The 19,105-nt window shown below is 42.4% G+C and overlaps 1 protein-coding gene across 1 annotated transcript in view; it reads left to right on the top strand.

Moving 5' to 3' along the window:
- The window catches only part of AFF2 (ALF transcription elongation factor 2), a 158,285-nt gene extending 143,366 nt beyond the window's left edge, over positions 1-14,919 (top strand). Inside the window, exons 16-17 of the mRNA XM_046672537.1 lie at positions 4,405-4,595; positions 9,039-14,919. Of these exons, the coding sequence (XP_046528493.1) occupies positions 4,405-4,595; positions 9,039-9,160 (313 nt within the window). The 3' untranslated portion in view covers positions 9,161-14,919. The remainder of the gene's footprint in view (positions 1-4,404; positions 4,596-9,038) is intronic.
- The last annotated feature ends 4,186 nt before the right edge of the window (positions 14,920-19,105 follow it).

Raw genomic sequence — 19,105 nt, 5'->3', positions numbered from 1 at the left:
GTATAACAAAGCAGCTGGAAGAAGAAGAAAAATCTGCTCAGTATAGAGCAGGAGTTGGCAAACTTTTTCTGTAAAGGGCTAGATAGTGCAGATTTGGGGTTTTGCCAGCCAAGAGGCAAAACTGAGGCTATTATAGAGAAAGAACATAAATGAGAAAACAAACTTCCATAAAAACTTTGCTGATGAAATTAAAAATATAACAACTAAGTACAATTTTTATAACATAAGTCTACTAAGGAGAAAAATGGAGTTTTATTTAAATAACATTTTGCTTAATTGAGGTTCAAAGTTAGTGTTCCTTTTCATCAAATTGATTGCAAATGCTTATCTTTTCAAACCATTTGTAGCTCACAGGCCATACAGAAGCAGGTAGTGGGCTAGATTTTCTGACCCCTGATATAGAGTCATGGAAGCCACATTGTGGAGTGTTTTCAAGGGCTGAACAAGAATCTCAAATGTCACACAGAGAGAATAAGAAGAAAGAAGGCTGGGAAGGCTATGGAATTGTGACAGAAGGAGGCCACTGGAGGCCTTGAGAAGAGCTGTTTCAGGAGACAGGCGGATGTGGCTGCCATATTGAAAGGGTTAGAAGAAAAGGGTTATCTCCACTTGTTTGAGACGTTGGCTAGTAAGAGGATTATGAAGATTCTGGTGGTCACTGGAGGGAACATCCACATCAAGCAAAACTTCTCCCCAAGTTTAGGGAGGGCTGTACCTGTGTGAAGATAGATGAGATACCTATGGGCCTGGGGAGAACAGTGGCAAGAATCTGCTGTGGACACAAGTGTGAAGGTAGAGGTGGACACGCACATCAGGTGAAATCTTTAGTAGGATGGAAGACTTTGAGGTAACACGGTGGAAGGGAAGGAAAATGGATTTTGGAGGAAAACAGACCTGCTTTTCAAACCCTGGCTCTTCAGCTGATTTGCTGTGTGGCCCTCAGAAAGGAGCTGAATTTCTCTGAGCCCTTTTGTCACCTCTGAAACAGTAGCAGGAGATACTCAACCACAGAGCTGTCCTGAGGCTTAGGGATAAGATCAGTGAAGCCCAGAGCACCGTGCTTGGTGCACAGTAACTTTATCAAACAGTGGCTACTTCCACTGCCACGGTTTTTGTTATCATTGTTACCTTTTTGAGTTGGAAAGCACAAGTGATCCGGCCCCTAGAACTCCCACCCCTCTTCATCTATACCTCGCTTTTGGCCCTTACCCTAGATTGCCAGAAATTAATGAATTCTGCTGCCCTATCAGAGTATTAGCTCTTTTCAATAGGGCCATCCGTTCTTTCATTCACCAAATATTGCGTGGCTACTATGTATGAGACGCTCTGCCAGGCGCTTTACAAACATGTCCCCTCTCCTTGTGCTATACGTTGTTCTCCTTCTTACCTCTCCAGAGCACTTTATATGTAGTGGGTACTGAATAATAATAGAGGGATGGCTGGAAGGCAATTTACTCATTTCCTTAACTGGTGTTCATTAAGTACATAGTATGTGCAGCAGGCACTGTTCTAAATGTTGGGGTACAACACTGGATGAAGTGGACAAAAGTCCCTGTCCTCATCGAGTCACATTTTGTTGGAGGAGAAAGACCGCAAAAAATGTGCAGTATGCTAGATGATGATAAATGTCATAGAGCAAATTGAAAGAAGGAAGGAGACGGAAAGAGCTGCTGGGAATTGGGGAGGGAGCAGGGGAACAATCTTGACTAGGGACATTAGAGAAGGACTATGGGAGAGTGAGCCACGCAGATACTTGGGGGAAGGGCATTCCAAGCAGAGGAACAGCAACCACCTCTGGAGTCGGAAACTAATCAGTCAGAAGAACAGCAAAGGCATGAGTGTTGCTGGAAGGTGAGAGAGGACGTGGGTTGGACGAAGGTGGAAGTGGTGAGAAGCGTGTGCTTGTGTGTGCATGCTCATTTGCATGTGCCATAGACAGGAAGAAAAGGATGAGATCTGCAAATAGACTCACAGAAAGAGCGTAGGCTGGGGAACACCAAGCAGTGGGGAGAGACAGGTGGAGTCAGAGGCATACCGAGATGAGCGCTGCATCCACCCTCTCTTAGCCAGTCACAATTCCTTCGGCAGGTTTGAATGTTTTCATTTCGTTAGTACGATGTGGTGTGCAGGCATGCTGTTCAGGAGGTAGCTCACAGAACCTCGTGTGAGATCAGTAATGACCGAAAGCAAACCCATGCCCTAGCTCCCTTTGCCTCTGCTACCAAGGATTTGAAAGAAAGGAAACTGGAAGTGGAAGGGTAAGAAAGCCCCTCAATAGCACTTCAGTGTTATAAACTAAGAAGGCCTTTTCAAGATGGACGAGGTGAACAGAGGTGATTTGTTTCCCCTTGTGACTTCTGGACATGAGTGGAAATCACCGAATCTAACCTTTTCTTCCAGTGGAGGAAAGGCCCAGTGAGCGGAAAGGACGTGCTCAGGAGCACACAGCAGTCTTAAGGCAGGGCCGGGGCTAGAGTCCAGGTCTCCTGGGATTCCAGTACTTTGTTCCCAGCACCACACAGTCCCCCTTTCAACATTTGTGACACCTGACAGCTTTGCAATTTTCTCTAGAGATTACAAATGAGAACCTATTCCTTTCTTGCCTTAAATTGACATTTGAGAGTTAATGACCTCCACTGGGGAAAATGCCTAGAAAATAGCATTTGCAATCTGCCATGACAAGGAAATCCAGCATTCACTGCTTTTCTTTTGTCATTAGCTAACCCTTCTGTGCCTAGGTCCCTTAGCTTGGACATATCCCTGCCCTACCCCTGGCTTGAGAATAAGTCTTTCTATCAAAACATCTCAGAAATTATAAAGAGAGCTGGTAAACCTTCATACCCTCTTACACCAGACAAGTGCAGAGCAAGTGTGAGGATCCTCTTTCCCCTTCATACCAGAACATACCAGAAGATATCCTCTGTTTGTAGAAGCTCTCACGCGGCTGTAGCACAGCCTGCATGAGTCTCGAGGCGAGTATATCAGTTTGAATTGTTCCCAGATCGGATCAGCAGCACTTCAGCATTTTGGTGTGTTGTGATTGCTCTTCCCCCAGAGCCTCTGTGGATGCTGCCTGTCGGGTGCACATCCGTTCTGCGAGCAGGGGCTGGCTCTGAGGAATACAGCCACCCTGGAAATCCAGGGTTGCCAATAGCAGCAGCTGGTAAAGGGGAGGGGAGTGAGAGAGGGTTCCTTGAGGTGTGCGGGTATATTCAGAGGAATGAGGAGGAGGTTTCTTCAAACAGGGACACTCAGGGAGTCTCAAACATAGCTTTACCCCATTTCTTTTACTCCCCCAAAATGTCCAGTCATAATCAAGTGGTGCATTTGCCTGGGCACTTGTTCCAAGTCTGGCTGAAAGAGGATAGGGAGGCCAGGAGTGCACATGGACCTTGCCCAGGCGCACTGGAAGCCACCCATGCCTATGGGACTGTCCCTGGGCAAGCCTGCAGCAGACCAACCTAAGTCCAGGCCCTCCACGCTATGTGCAGCCAGCAGGTGACTCCTTGTCGCTGACATTAAAGAATTAACCAAAAATATATCTCCAAACGCTAGTACTGCCCGAAGTAGGAACTCTGACAACTTCTCTTTATAAAGCAGCGTGCAGGTGAATGGTCGACAATTAGCAGCCATCCCTGTTAGCATGTCTTAAAAAATCCTAGAGATCTTCAGAATCTTACTTTTTCTACCCTCTCTAATACTGCTCCTTGGGGGGCTTTTAAGAATTGCGTTTTACGTATGGTGGTGACTCTATTTGGAGCAAACTGTCATTGTGGTTTCCACAAAACACTTTGATAATAGACCGATATTGCACGTCAAGTATTTTCTAACTGCCAATAGCCATTTTGGCAGCAGGTAGAGAAATCATCATAGGTCTGAGCTCTTTCTTTCTCTGAAACATCACAACACTTGTTGTATATATTCAAAGTAAGAGCTACAGTTGTGGGTAGAATTAATGCCAGAGAAAAATTCACTCAGTAATCTCTGGTATTTTAAAACCAAAGTAGCAGCGCACGTGGAATCATCAATGGGTGTCAAAAGCAGTGAGACTTCTGTGTTGAACGTTAGAGAAAGAGAAGGATGGCTCCTTCTACAGCCTGGCACTGTAGCCCTGTGTGGATTGGTCAGGTGAGGCAGGAATGGGGTGATAATAAGCTCTCTCTACCATGGGGCCTCTGGAGAAAGCTACTGTGTTGGCGAAAGCTGTAGGATGTCCTTTGAGGAGAGTCAGTGGGATGTGGGAACAAGCTCCACTCCACTTGGGCTTCTTAAATGTTCACCATGCTAAACCTCGCTCTGGGAAATGGTGTTCTCATGAGGTCCCAGTGTGATAAGAGAGGCCTAGAGCCCTGCTGTCACTCTTCCCAACCAGCCTAATGAGGCCTGTCTCTTCCCACTCCCCAGGAACACTCCGTCCCCGGTGTCTCTCAACAACGTCTCTCCCATCAACGCAATGGGGAACTGTAACAACGGCCCAGTGACCATCCCTCAGCGCATTCACCACATGGCCGCCAGCCACGTCAACATCACTAGCAACGTGTTACGGGGATACGAACACTGGGACATGGCCGACAAACTGACAAGAGAGAACAAAGGTATGCTCACCTGCTCTCCCCATTGCCCACAGACCATGGTGGAGTCAATTGTGCTTTGAAGGACTGAGTTTTCTATGGTGGCTTTATCTTTCTGTCTCTCTGATTTCCAGGACTTAGATGAGGGAAGAGGGGGTTAACTCAGGGCTGACACAGTGACCGATTTTTGCTAAGAGAATGAAAAAGACCTGGGATTTAGTTCTCCTTTAAAGCTTAAACTAATTGGAACTGTGATGTGTTGACAAATGACTGTTTCAGATTTTCACTCAATGCTAAGGATCCACACAGAGAAACAGAGGCAAAGGAAAAAGGAATGATTTGCAAATTTGCAAATTCATTAAGATCCTATTGGTTTCTGTTTTCAATTTTAATCTTTTTTTTTTTTTTTTTTGGAGAGGTGAGGTTAAACTAAGGCCTTATACCTTCAATATAATCATCAGCTCCTGTGAGTCCATGATAATGCAGCTTGCGTTCAGAAGCAAGGACCAAAGCTCAGCTAGCATTTTTCACACTCTGACAGCTGGGATGAAGGATCAGGGTCCTGTTCATGGTAACACGTGAGGTTTGCCACAAAACAAATGCAAGGAGGACCCAGCTTCGCCAGAGTGTCCTTGGTGACTCATGCTATCATCTGCGACCCAAGCTGTCATCTAGGTTCAAAATGAAGCCTCTCTATCCTAATGAAGGTGGAAAGTAAAAATAAACCACACTTTTGCTCTGGCCATTCATTTGACTTGGCTGATTCTGGCCCAGCAGTTACAGACAGCCCTGCTCCAGGCAACATGGGGATGGAGGTGGGCCTTTCAGAATCAGACTGCAAAGAGGTGACCAGCAGTTTAGAGCAGTTAGAGCTGTCTGACAGGAGCAGGGAGGCACGGGCATCCTGCACGGTCTGGGGGCTGCTGCTGGGACACCATGTGGTACAAGTCGCATGGCGTGGGCTTGGATGCTGCTAGGTCCCGAGCCGTGATCGGGCTTTCCTGGAATCAGGTTGGAGCTGGAGCTGCAGGCCACCTAGATGCAGGTGGCAGGTCCCACGGCTTGGTCAAAAAGGACTTACTGGGTCTCCTGGCCCAACTCTTCTTCCTAGCCTCAGAGTCCTCACAGCCCAGGCAGCTCTCCTCTCGTTTCCACTCCGGCCCTAGGGTTCTGGCCTGCTTCTCTTCTCTCTGAAAAGCTGCTGTGCTAGTCTCCAGAGTGCTTCTCTCCAGTGCCTGACTATGGAATGAGGCCTCTCCTCCTTGCTGCCCCTTCACTACTGCATTGCTGAGCATGTGGGGAAGCAGGCCCGTTGAAGTAGGAAGGCTGCAGATTTTGAAACCTGATCATTTAAGTTTGAATCCTGCCTGGGTCATGCACTGGCTGGGCAGCCTCAGGCAAGTTACTTAAATCCGTGAGCTACTTCCTAGCTCCCATCTCTATAATGAGTGTAATAATAATATGACAATGGTGATGAAACTACCCAGAAAGATGGTAGCAATGGGTTGAATGAAATAATAATTGTAAAGCACCTACCATAAAATATCAGGTGCAAGGTAGAAATCCTACAAATATTTATTCTCTTTCCTTACTCCATATTATTATATATCTATACAACTCAAAGATTCTGCGGCTATCAAAGCACATTCCATAATTTGAGACTCTCAACCCAGCTATAAACTTACACTGACTTCTGGGACTATTTGCATGTATTGGTTACATGTGTTTGTGCAGCAGTTTCTATATGCCAGGCACCGCACTATGCGCTTTCTCATTCATTGTCTCATTTATCCCCATTTGTAGATGAAGAAACTGAGGCTCAGTGAGGTTAGGAAACTCACCCGTGATATCACTGCTCTTACTGTTTGAAGCATGAATTGAATCTACAGCTGTCTGATTCCAGAGTCTGAAATCTTAACCAATAGACTACACTGCCCATCTAGAGAGCAAGATTAATAACGGGTCCTCAGAGACCTTCAGTGAGCGCCTGCCCTCAGTTACCTGAGTAATGGGCATTTCTTAACTTGTCTACTTTTCTAGGCTTCTGGAAATCCAAAGACAACTGGCCCAGACAACCAGCCCCATCCAAGAGTTCTAGAACTACAAGCAAAGGCATAAGCATCTTAAGGCTTGCCCAGCTTTTCTGCCTCCACCACTATCTCATTTTGTATTGGTAACTGGAGGGCAACTCAGTATTTATGGATTTTTTCATAATGGCATCCATTTTTAAAATCTGTTAAAGTAATTCCTTCCAAATTAACCACAGAACTTTCCAGGAGCAATGTGGTGGCTGTGCTGATGTTCAAATGAGTTGGTGCTAATCTTATCCCTGGCAGAGTGTGTCAAGGAGTTGTTAAATTCCCTGCCTAATATTGAATCAAAAAACTCCATCACTCTACCAGCAGAAATAGAATGTATTCTGCTAATATTGTCATTGGGATTTTCAGCGGACTAAAGAAAGGACCTAGTTTGGAATCTTCTGTTTACAACCTTGAGTTTCACACACTTGTCATTTCTGAACTGCTTAGAGTTGGGGATTCTTCCCACATCTTTCCTATCCACATAGAAATGGGGAAACCGAGAAGCTTCCTTTTTGCTTGGTACCCCACATCCCACTGGAGACAGCCATGTACTTGTACCTTTTTCCACCCAGTTATGCAAAGATGGGTGAGGTTCTCTCTCCCAGTGGAAGGTCTCCACCCCACCCTGTACCTGCCCATCCATGCAGCTGCAGATGGCTTATTGAAGAAGATTCTGGTGCTAAAATAGGCCAGTGGGGCTGATGCTCCCCCTCTGGCCTGTGGTCTAGAAGCCCTGTTCCCTACCTCCCCAGCTGCTTACTTGAAGCAGTTATTAAAACTGTGACCTGGGTATCTAGTTAAGTATGCTGCAGCAGGCTTTGTACAGAATACCCAGGGGAGATCCTGGCTCACATTTGCTCAACAATGACTAGGCCCTTTAACATTTTCCTTAATATTGTATTACATAAGAAAGTATTTTAGATGCCAAAAATAATTTACTCCTTTATCAGCAGAAATTGTTTTTATTGCATAGTAAAGGTTAAAAAGTATCACATAATCAAATGAAGTTGATACCTAGAGAAGGAGCCCATATGTTATACATAACATGAAGAATAAATGCATTGTTTAGTGAAATACCATCTGCTGGGCAATCAGGCACATGTAACCCATGCATGAAAATTGCTTTCCAAGAAGGCAGGAGAGCATCCCAACCACTTTAAAGTGGACTCCAGCACACTCTCACCAGATTCCTCGCCGCCAACTGGCACAGGCGTGGTTCCTCATGGCTGAGGCTGCCTCCTCTGTCAGGAGCTAACGAGGAGGATGCCTGAGAGCCCTCTCACAACCAAGATCCAGGGAGTGCCAGACAATTCAATTCTGATGTGAAAAGGGGACGTCTAGCTAGTTTCTTGACATCATATAGTTTTCCCACATACCCCCCACCCTACGCCAAAGCACACAGTCTAAAACTCCAGTCACATTGGTTAGCAGTGTGGCCTCAGTGCTGCCCCTTCCCCAAGTCAGCTGGAGGGGGATCAGCCTGGCATTCTGGCCATCCACGTCCTGGGGGCGGTGAGACTTGTTACATGACAGATACTTGCAGCTTGTTTTCCTTCCCTAAAGTAATTGGTAATAAGACCTACCAAATCAGATGCCTTCTAGACATTTATTTGGCCTTAGATGCTGATGGCTATAATTGCTGTCCAGGTTCACTGGCTGTGTCTACATCATGCCAAGAAAAATCGGTAGACTCAGTTCATTTGGACAAAAGGAAAAGAAATTATTTTCAATTCAATAACATATAGAATGACAAACAGCTTGATATCATATAGATCATGGCTCCCTACCATTTTGTGTATAAGAATCCCTTTCTAAATATAAATTTATAATATATAAAAATATAAATTCAATATATAGTATAAAAATATATTTAAATGCATTTTATTTTATATACACAATTTTGTGTGTATATTTTAATATATAAATATTATCTATCTTTATTATATAAATATATAGAAAAATGTGTTTTTGTATATAATATATGCATATTGTGATATACGTGTGTGTGTATCTCACAAACTTCCACAGGATTGTAATGTACTTTGAGAATCTGCTGTCTGAGAAAATCTATAATTATTTGAAAACACTTAGTATGAATTAACAGATTTAAATGAATTTGTGCCTTATTAATCACAAGAACACTTCCAAACATTATTTATGCTGCGGAGTTTTGGGAGCTAACTAAAGACTAAAATAACAGTGCTCGACATACATATGGCGTTTTGACCCCCTAGTGGATACTCTGTAACTTTTTATTGAATGAATGAACAAACAGTGAATAACTTTTCCAGTGTCCATGTGGTTGTGTTAAGGCAGCTTAAGCAAGCTGGTGCACATTTCCATGATATCATTTAAAGACCTGACCAAGGTCTGCTCTGACTTTCAGAATTCTTTGGCGATCTGGACACGTTGATGGGGCCTCTGACCCAGCACAGCAGCATGACCAATCTTGTCCGCTACGTTCGCCAGGGACTGTGTTGGCTGCGCATCGATGCCCATTTGTTGTAGTGGGTGCTGCCCTATCTCCAACATCACCACCCATCACTCTACCTCTACCAGAGCACCGACGGTCACTGGTGGAACTCCACTCATTTGGGAAAGTTCTCTTTGATTATGTTTGTTTTTATGCTTCTTTTGATAGCTGTGAAAAACAGAAGTCATTGTAAGTGGACACTACAACTTGAGAACAATGTATGTTTTATTACTTAGTCATTTTTCAGTATTTTATATGCATTTCTCAGATCCCACCATCCTTATGTGCTTGATGGAATGACACAGTCCCTACAGTATTGTTTTCAGTCCACACTACCCAAAACACAGAATGGAAAGGACTTGTGATGATAACAGGTTCCTGAGAAATGAAATGTGGTGTCTTACATATAAATATGAGAACTTAGACATAGAGGGCCTGCAAAGATTCAAATTTTAAGCAATAACCATTCCCCAAACTGTACTTTTATGTCCAGAAAAGAACATATCTCAGAATCCATTGTTAAACTTTTGTGGTTCCCACAGACTCAGTCTTCAGGTGAGAATTTTCATTGTCAAAACCCACTGGTTAGATGTTGTAGCAACATCATAAAATCAAGAGTATTAAGAAAGTAAATGAGCATAGCAATGCCACTCTTAAGATGATACTGTGGCATGCAACTAGAGGACTTTTTGTTAGCATCCCTTCCCTGATTTCCTATTTTTAAAATTTTAATGATGAGGAATGGCAACATTTATTTCGACAACTTAAAGACATCAGCTGGCATAAATATTTTTGAACTCCATGACTTGAAGCGTAAATCCTCACCTGTGATTCTCTTTGTAAAGCTCTCTCTTTGTGTAAAGCTCTCCTTTTCAGGGGCAGTTTAGTGGGTGCATGCCCTAGTAGCCAAAACGCTACACTCCAGTGTTAGAGGTAAGAGTTAGGAGAGGTCTGGAAAATGTCCGAGGAATTTACACTGCTGCCTCTTTTGCAGTTGGTAGGTGGGTCCATAACTGGCAGGATTTCTTTTATTGTATTTTGCTCAAATCTCTGGAACAAAAGTTATCACTACCTAGAAGTAATAATATGCAGTTTGCTTCCTAGTGGCTTTAAAATCTGGACTTGCCCAATTATTCTCATTTTCTATTTTACAGGGTTTCGTTTCTTCTTCTTTCTTTTTTCTTTCTTTACTTTTCCTTTTTCTTTTTTTTTTTTTGTCTCATTAGCTTTTGACTGAAATGCAATCAATTTTATTCAAGTCTCTATTAGCATGAATCATTTCACGAAAATTCCAAAGAAAACTCCAAACTCTCTGCATAATATCTAGCCTTTTAACAAAAATGGGTCTTAGGGTAATGCTTCACTCTAAGGTGCTTTGAAAAAGCCCTAAATTTAGATTGGGAACAGTTTACATAATTGGGAGACATTTCCACATCAGTTGTGACTATCCCCAAAGTCGCAATGATCCTCTACATTCATTTTATGTCCATAAACATCAAATGTAAATATCATCTTTGGTGTTCCAGCTCACCAGAAGAATCTCCCACATGTAGTAAACACTATCCATACATTAGTTCCTTGTAATTACCTGCCAGTATTTAATTCCAGGTAGCCTTTAATCTGCTGAGTTATTGAATTCTGTTCACTGTTATGACCAGATAAATAATAGATATATGCACATGAAAGATGCAAACTTGTATGATTTTTAAGCAGGTCATGCAAGTCTGTGACAGGAACAGCAAGGGATCACTCTGCACTCTCATTGTCAAGGTTGGATATATCCCCAGTTGCAAAAGAGCCAGACTTCAGCTCTGCTCCGGTCATCTGTGAGTTTAAGGCTCTTTGTTGTATAATAAGGTTGTGGAAGTCGTACTCCAATGGCTGAGGCCACGTTGTTAAGATGACTGCTGGGAGCATCCCAGCAGCTCAACCCAGCACTTTTTATGCTCCCACTGTGGTTGAGCTTTACGTTTGCAGTCTCAGCAACAACACTCACACGTGCAGACACACACACAGACAAATGAAACCTGAGAGAATCTTTTCTGAGCCTCTTAAATGAGGGAAATTATAATATGAAAGACTCTGAACACCCAAGGTGGGTGTCACATATAAAAATTAAGCTGATGGCTTTGCAGTGACTCAAGTTCTCTGTTTGTTTTCCATGGCTTACCAGGTAGAGTGCCTGACTATTACCATATAATGAAGCCCACTGGCTTGACTTGTAAGTTCAACCTAGACCACGATCCTAGACCATCATGGATTTAGGAGTAGATTCTTCTTGAAATTCAATCTCCAGAAACTAGACATTAGAATGCTAGGGGCAGTTTCCCAGGGAAACAAGCATGTAGCCCTGATGAAAGTCTTGTAGCTCTAGTTTCAGCGAGTCGTTATATCTACTTTACATACAACAGAGAGGCGGCAGAAAATCTGCTGTTGCCTGATGTCACCTCTGGTGGCTGAGTGTGAAGTGTGTGCCAAATCAGCAGCACGATTATCAAATCTGACAGTCGAGCTCAGGATCGCCACTTGATTATTTAGTAGACCCATTTGTAAAGCAGCTTAGAAACCAATTAAACATGGAGGATGAATTGCCTTCCTGTCCCTGGAGATGAGACGTCTTTCAGTTTCATGATTAAGGATTGTTGCTGTTTTCTAGGCACTCTATTCATCACGTTGTAAATGGTGATGTGTGTCATAGGTGTGCAGCTATTTGAAGGACTGAGATATTTTGTCAAGTAAATCTCTTCAGTGTACCAGTTTGTGGGAGGGATACAGGACACGTGGATGGCAGTGAGAGATCCTGCCTCGAGACCTTGATGGAGGCTTGGTGAGATGCATCTCAATGAGCACGTGGAGGTAGGGTAATGGGCAGAGTAATGGGCAGCTCCACCTGCGCGAGGACACAGAGGCTCTCAGCCCTGCAACGTGACCCAGGTAGGGCCACCACTATGCCTTCCTTTGTCACCCAAGCTCCAACCACAGAGAGTTTGACAAATTTGTGTTATGGTGTTGGCTTGGCTTTGTATTTTTAATTAACTTTGGATTTTTTAGTGGTTTTGTCATATTACTGTCTGAGTTTGGTAGGTAGGATTAATTTGAAAAGAGTATACTAGTGTGGTCCTCGGGGTAGAATTTAGCCGTAAGCATGTTGTTAGCCAGCCTGTAGACTGTTAATTGCTTAATAATCTCATTGGGAAAGTACTAGTAGTTTTATATTTGGATGACATAATTGGAAAAGCAGATTAGCTGCTGCTAACTTTGAAAAGAATTGAGGTTGGGATGCCTTTTTTCCGTGTAATGACATTAAAAGATTCAAATCTTCAGTCACTAAAACCAAGTTGCTAAATTAGAAAACGTTGGCTAAAACGTATTTTGTTGAGTTTCCAAATGGATGGATTTTCATTTGGACATCACATCACTAAATGCATTGGATTTGGTCTGCATTGGAAAGACTTGTTCTATCGTATCTTTCCCAAAGCTATCTAATTCGGATTTTGTTTTATTCAAATTTGCATCCCGGAGGTTGAAATTGGAGTATGAAGTTCGAAAGCATTTTGAAGGCAGAATCGATTTAGCTGTGAGGGTGAAGCTCTCACGTACTTCTCAACAGACATGATAAAATTCACCTGCGTGAGCTGGCAGGTGGGAGAACCAAACTGGATCGCTGGGTAGGACTACTCAGTAAGGCAATGAACTGCTTGCTTAGAGAAGCATCGCTATCCCCATTGAGAAAATGTGTGGCGAGATGATATAGCTACACAATGTCGAGTGAATGGGTCGACTCAGTGCCCCCAAATTCAATTCTGTGGGGAAAACATATTGAGCCAGTTGTCACTGCTCTGTTGCGCGACTGGCAGACTAAATTCTTCGTCGTTATCGTTGTTGTTGTTGTTGTTGTTTCTCATTTCCACTCGCACAGCCTTATTCTCATAATTAAACTCTGATTCATTTTCTCTTTGGTGTTAGCAAACTCCAACAACAGAAATGGCATCTGTGTATTGATAATCAGCATTTACCCTGGCAGGAGGTTAATCGGATAGGCTGGTCTCAGACATTAATCCTACCATCTGATATTTTCAGGGAAAGAAAAAGTATTAATTCCCTTTCCATTCTCCTCCTCACAAATCTAGAAGCCCTCTTTACCAAGATCATCACATTTTCCTCTGTAATCCACCAACTCAAAAGAAAATTGCATTGAGGGGAGGGTGGAGGGGGGTGAGGGTGGGGGGTGGAGGGGAAGGAAGCCCTTCCAGGCCAGGCCGCAGTTCTTGCCCCTTTCTGCTTCTGACATGAGATGTTAATGCATGATTCATCAGGCTCACATTGGGTTAGGGGACACTGAACTGCTTTTCCAATCCATGATCAATCATCGTTCTTCTAAGAGATTGGAGTTTTGCTGTTTCATTAACTGTGCAGTGTAGACTAATGGTGTTTAATAAAATCATTCAAAATTTCAAACTCTTTTGCCAGTGACCTCAATTTTGTTGGCTCTTTGATTTGTACCAGACTTTGAAGAGGGAAGGGGGAAGCAAAGGAAGCCTGCTACCAGGTCCCAGGCAGGAGGCTGCAGTGGCAAACCCAGTGACTGCCATTGCTTGCTAGTGAGCAGCGGCATGCAGAACAGCTGTGGGAAACCTCCTGAAGAATGCCCCAGTGGATGCTTTCAGCTGGAGAGAGCTTGTTCCTACTGAGGGACTCATTGTTCTCAAGCCTCTGCAGCAGGAAGCCAGCTGCCATATCTGGAGCTTAAGAATTGCAAGTGCTTTACCTATTTGGTTTGGCCTGCATCACTCATGTGGCTACCAAATAGGAGAAGTGTCTCTGAGAGTAGAGCCCCGCGGGGTGACAGTGGAGATTCAAATGCATCCCTGATGCTCATTCCCTTCTGTGGTTCTGCAGTACTTGTGAAATCAGGGGAAGAGGAGCCCCTGGGCAGGAAGCAGAATTGGAGAAACTCCCAAAGAGCCTGAGTTGGTGCCACATTGCCCAGATGAAGAGCTAGCTTCTCTTTTGGTCAGCCTGGCAAACAACCAGTTGTGTACTGGTGAAATGTTTAACAGCCAGCTCTCTGAGAATAGAAAGCACTTGATTTGTAGTATTTGCCAATTTCCGTGGTATAAATACTCCCACCATGGCTGATTTCAAGCTACTAATTATGATGTCACTGAACACAGAGTTGGAAAGAGATGCATGCAAAGTTGGAAGACTGGACAAGCCAGTTCCAATGCACTACTTGAATGCAGCCAGTTAAAGAGGGTTCAGATTTCACATTGATGTTCATGTGCACACACACACTCGTGTGCATGCACACACATACACTTCAATGATAAACTATTACATCATTTTCAAATATAAATCAATCCTCTATGAATGTAGATAGCTTATGATGAGACCCTAGAGGTATGGGTTTTAAGCAGGAGATAGCAGAAAAGAATGAAGCTCTCTTAAGCCCAAAGCACAGATGGATCAATGGGGGTGGTTTGGTCATCTCTATATCTTGAAGGTAAAATGGAAGTGAGATAAGCACTTAGAAAACCCTCATGATTGGTTTAAAATAAGGATAGGTAAGTGTAATTTTATTATTATTATATTTTTAAATGTCCAAGTAGTATTTCTAACTTGTAAATGTAACTTGGATAAATTATTTACTATTGCTCCTTCTAATGACAGCCTTTGTATCATTAGGAAACATTAGGGTCTCTATGGAGAATAGCACAATCCAAAATAAATTGTCTTGTTTTCTTGCAATATGGAAACTCAATAATTCTCCCATCTCCCTGCTGTTGTTCAGAAGGTTTTTACTTTAGTTATTAGGGATAGAAGTTATTATTTAACATGCGCTTTTAGTTAAAAGTATCTACTTACTGTCCTAGCTCTGAATTCAAACCAGAATGTCTCCTGTATCAATTACATGTTTAATATTCAGAAATGGTTATCCAAACCAAAATAATTCCCTTTTCTACCCAATATAAAGAAAACCAAGGTCACTAACAAGAAGACATAAACTTTAGTATATTTTCTAAGAGAATGAGTTTTTCATTAAAGACACACACACACACACACACACACACACCCTTTTTTATTAGAACTTCTCATCATAAATCATCCTGAGGGTAGAATAGAGTCTCCAAGTTCCCGTTCTCCCATCCTATGCATCTTCTACAGTTAATAAGAGGTTTGTATCTGGAAAGGTTGAAGAACTTGCCCTAAAATCCTATTTTTCTTCGACTATTTCCATGTTTTGTTCAAGCCTGTGTTCATGGTTGAATGTTAGCCCTGGAGGAGATTCATGTCTTATTCTTTCTTTCTGGCCTTTCTCTCTTTTGCCTCCACAGTCCTTTCTGTGGCCAGCACAGTAACAGGGTTTGTGGGGGGGAGGGGTCCTCTGTCCCCTCGTGGTGTTTCTGCAACGTTTGTCCTGCCTGGAGAATGGTAACATCTGGGTCTGGTTTAATTGGCATCACCCTCACACAGGGACTCACAGTGGCCCTAGGCAATGGACCAGTTTGCATGGATACGGAGAGCTAGAAATATGTTCATCATCATCCGGTGATTTGCTATTTCAAAACCATCCTCACTAATCAATCACATTCACCCACAAATATTACAAATGAGATTGATTCTATATCAAGACTACTTGTCAAATAGTTTTCTTCCTGGGTGATTCTGCTCTGGATATTTTAGAGAGAAAAATGTCTGAGATGAAATCCCTCACATTTATTCAATTCTACAAATGGCTATTTTATTCCTGTTTTCATCAGAGTAGTGCTTCTGAAAATCGTTTGATGTAGTGTTGTCTTCGGATAAAATAATACGTCAAAAGTGAGTGCAGTAGAGATACCATGATCAGAATGCTTCTTGGACTGAGAAGATACTTAAATTCTTCCCCTTGGCACACTTGGTTAGTTGAGCGACAAATTCTTAGGATCCTCCAGAGACTGGTTTCTTTTCTGTTCTTGTGGTGGTCGTGGCTGTGGCTGTGGTTGTTGTTGTTACTTGTTTCTCTGTCTGTCTGTCTCTCTCTCTCTTTGGCTCTGGCTTTCGCTTTCCTGCTCGGGCTCTTTCTCTCTCTAAACAAATGAATAGTTGAATTAAATGTGAGCTTCTGAATTGTACTTGTTCACACTTTTGAGACATAACAGATTAATAAAATAGATGTGTTCTGATTTAAAACATGCCACCTGGAAAGGCATGCTGTATTATTAAACCATGATATTATAATAACTGCATTATTATATGGCAGTATAAATATTAGTCTGTTGAATTCATTTGTCCAATTGTATAACTTTGTGGAGCAGTGTTTTGACCTTTACAACATAATTTTGGAGCAAGTGGAGTGGTTGCAGGCAGATGAGACAGTTTCTATCAGGATTTTTCGATGAACTTTAGTTGGAGGCCTGGCAATGGCAAACATCTTCGGATGTTGCTGTAACCATTATAAACATGAAGAATAAATTTCTGTTCAAGAAATTTCCCAGAACACTTCAGTCAAGGTATTTTTTTAGATTCATCTTTTTCCTTTTATTTTGCTTTCTCCTTTTCCTTTTTTTTCAAAGAGTTTATTATCGGATGAAGAAATATTTTCACTGATTGCAATGTGTATTTCTTCTCTCTCTCTTTTTCTCTCTCTCTGTCTCTCACGTTAAAATACTGAAATCTGGAGTCTTTGGTAAATCTGCATTAGACCAATGTATAGACCAGGAGTGAAATCTAACTCTATAGAGATATTGATGGGTTTTCGAAGAGGAACACTCCATGTTCGGTGGGCCCTTCCATACCCCACACTGACAAACGGTAAGAAGGACAGAGGGAGTATTTGCAGAAGGGCACTTTTATAATAGCCTCTGAGACCTAATGCAGTTTAACAGATGACTCCACCCATTTTTCCACTAAGTCATTGACTGATACTTGAAAAATACCCCTGAGACTTGCCAGGGGTGTCTTCTGCCTGGTCTACAGTGTGTGTGTTTGCTTTGTACCTAAGAGGCACATTTGTGTCTTCTGTGCTCATTTGAAGTATTTCCTAACATTCCCATTAGCCTGTATATAAGAACCAGAAAATTAATCCCAACATGTTGTAAATGAAGATGTGACTCTATAAACCTTTCTCTTGTTCTTGAAAAAAAGAAGACATTTTCATGCATATTTTAAACAGAAACTTTGTATATTTAAGTGTCATAGAAAATATTTATTGAGTAACCAGGATGCAAATGGGAATTTAATTGTCATCATATGTTTTGTATGGGGGGTGCTCACCAATGCCGTGTCACTGGACCGTTGTGGCAGGCCATAACTGCAGGAGTAGGACACGTCGCCCGTGTGTGTGTGTGTGTGTGCGCGCGCATGTGCGACATGTCTGGCTTATTGTTTTTCATGGGATTTTAGCTTTCCCTTCTTGAAAAACATTCTGTCATAGTTCCAGGAGGCCATGGCTACATTGCTATATGACGGCAGTGATTTGAAACGAAAACTCCTTTCCTCTTGGAAGCTTTTATCATAATATTATGGTTCAACCACATGGATTCCATTGGCCTTTGTGAGGAAAGAGGCTCTGTTCAAATCCAATTGAGTTTCCAAGAGAAAACTATAGGTCAATACGCATGGGAGGGAAGATGGAGGCCACGTCAGCTGCAACATATGAGCTGAGTTGAGCCCCCAGGGTTGGAGTGAGCTTGCCTTGAACTGCACTCAAATCCCTAGGCCAATGTCCTGGCCTGGTCTTCCTCCATGTCAGTAAACAAGCAGAATGATCAGAAATAGCCTGGCCTGGTTCCTGAGAAGAAAACTTCCTGAGGCCCTGCCCCCAGTGGAAGACCCTTTTCCACATTGGTGGGACCCCCCAGGTGGCCATTGAAATGCCATGATAATTAATAAAGTGCCCCCTTTGTTTTACCATTATCCAATTAGTCTTTTGAACCACTTTTGCTTGGGTGCAGATTTCCAATATTCATACTCATTGCAGATTCACCGTCACTGTTCTTAACAAGCGTGATCCTCTCATCAGAATTTCAGTAAGTTCAGATGTTCTGTATAGACCAAGGTAACTGTTTTAACATCAAGCAATGAATGAAATGGTATCTGATTCCTAAAACCTGGTTTCATGTGCTTTATATGTATAAAACTGTATCTGCCTGTGTTGCTTTGCATTTCAAATGTGTGGCGCACAAGCGTTTTGTTGGTGCTTTGTTCTCAGTACAGTAACTCTGTGTACAAACATTTTAATGTAGTTTTGTTGTTTTCCAACATGATGTCTCTGTAAAAAATGATATTGGCTGAGCTGGTGCGTTGGTTTCTCTCATAGAGGCATTAACTATACTGCCAATGCATTGAATTATTTAAAAATGCGAAATAAAATTTTTATGAAAATCTCATTTTAGACATGTAGATTATTCCGCTTACAGACTTTCCAGCCATAAGTACCTTGTTACCACTTCTTTCGCATTATAATACATAGTCAATGCTCCCACCTACCTCAACATCTCTGAAGGCCATCAAGAAAATAAGTCACAGAGCCAATTCATTTTATAAGAGAGAGCCTTGGACCATCATTCAAAGCCCACTTAAGAGAAAATTGTCAAATATTTAATGATCTGAGTTCCTAGTACACAGCACAAAAAAGCTTGCAAAGTATAAACTTATAACTGTAGTAGTTGCTGAGAGAGGAGACAGAAGAAATTACAAAACTAGACTAAAAACTTACAGGTACAGCCAACTGTGGCCATTTAGCACAGGGGCACGCAGCCACTGGCCTGGTCATAGTAATGATTAAAAGTCATCAGGAAAAGATTAAGTTATCTTAAGTATACCTTTTTTACTGAGGCAGAAGAGCATGCCATATATTTTGGAACTATTTCCTTCGCAGTGTTAAACATGTTCCAGACAGTGAAAGAGAAGGTTTCAGGAATCTGGAAATTTCATTTCTATGGAATGTATGCTCCAGCTATGCATAGGGAGAAATCGCAATGCTAAGACACTATACA

The sequence above is a fragment of the Equus quagga genome, chromosome 10, assembly GCF_021613505.1.
Source record: "Equus quagga isolate Etosha38 chromosome 10, UCLA_HA_Equagga_1.0, whole genome shotgun sequence".
NCBI classification, from domain to species: domain Eukaryota; kingdom Metazoa; phylum Chordata; class Mammalia; order Perissodactyla; family Equidae; genus Equus; species Equus quagga.
Note: the sequence above shows the minus strand (reverse complement) of the source record. Positions and strands in the feature narration are given on the sequence as shown.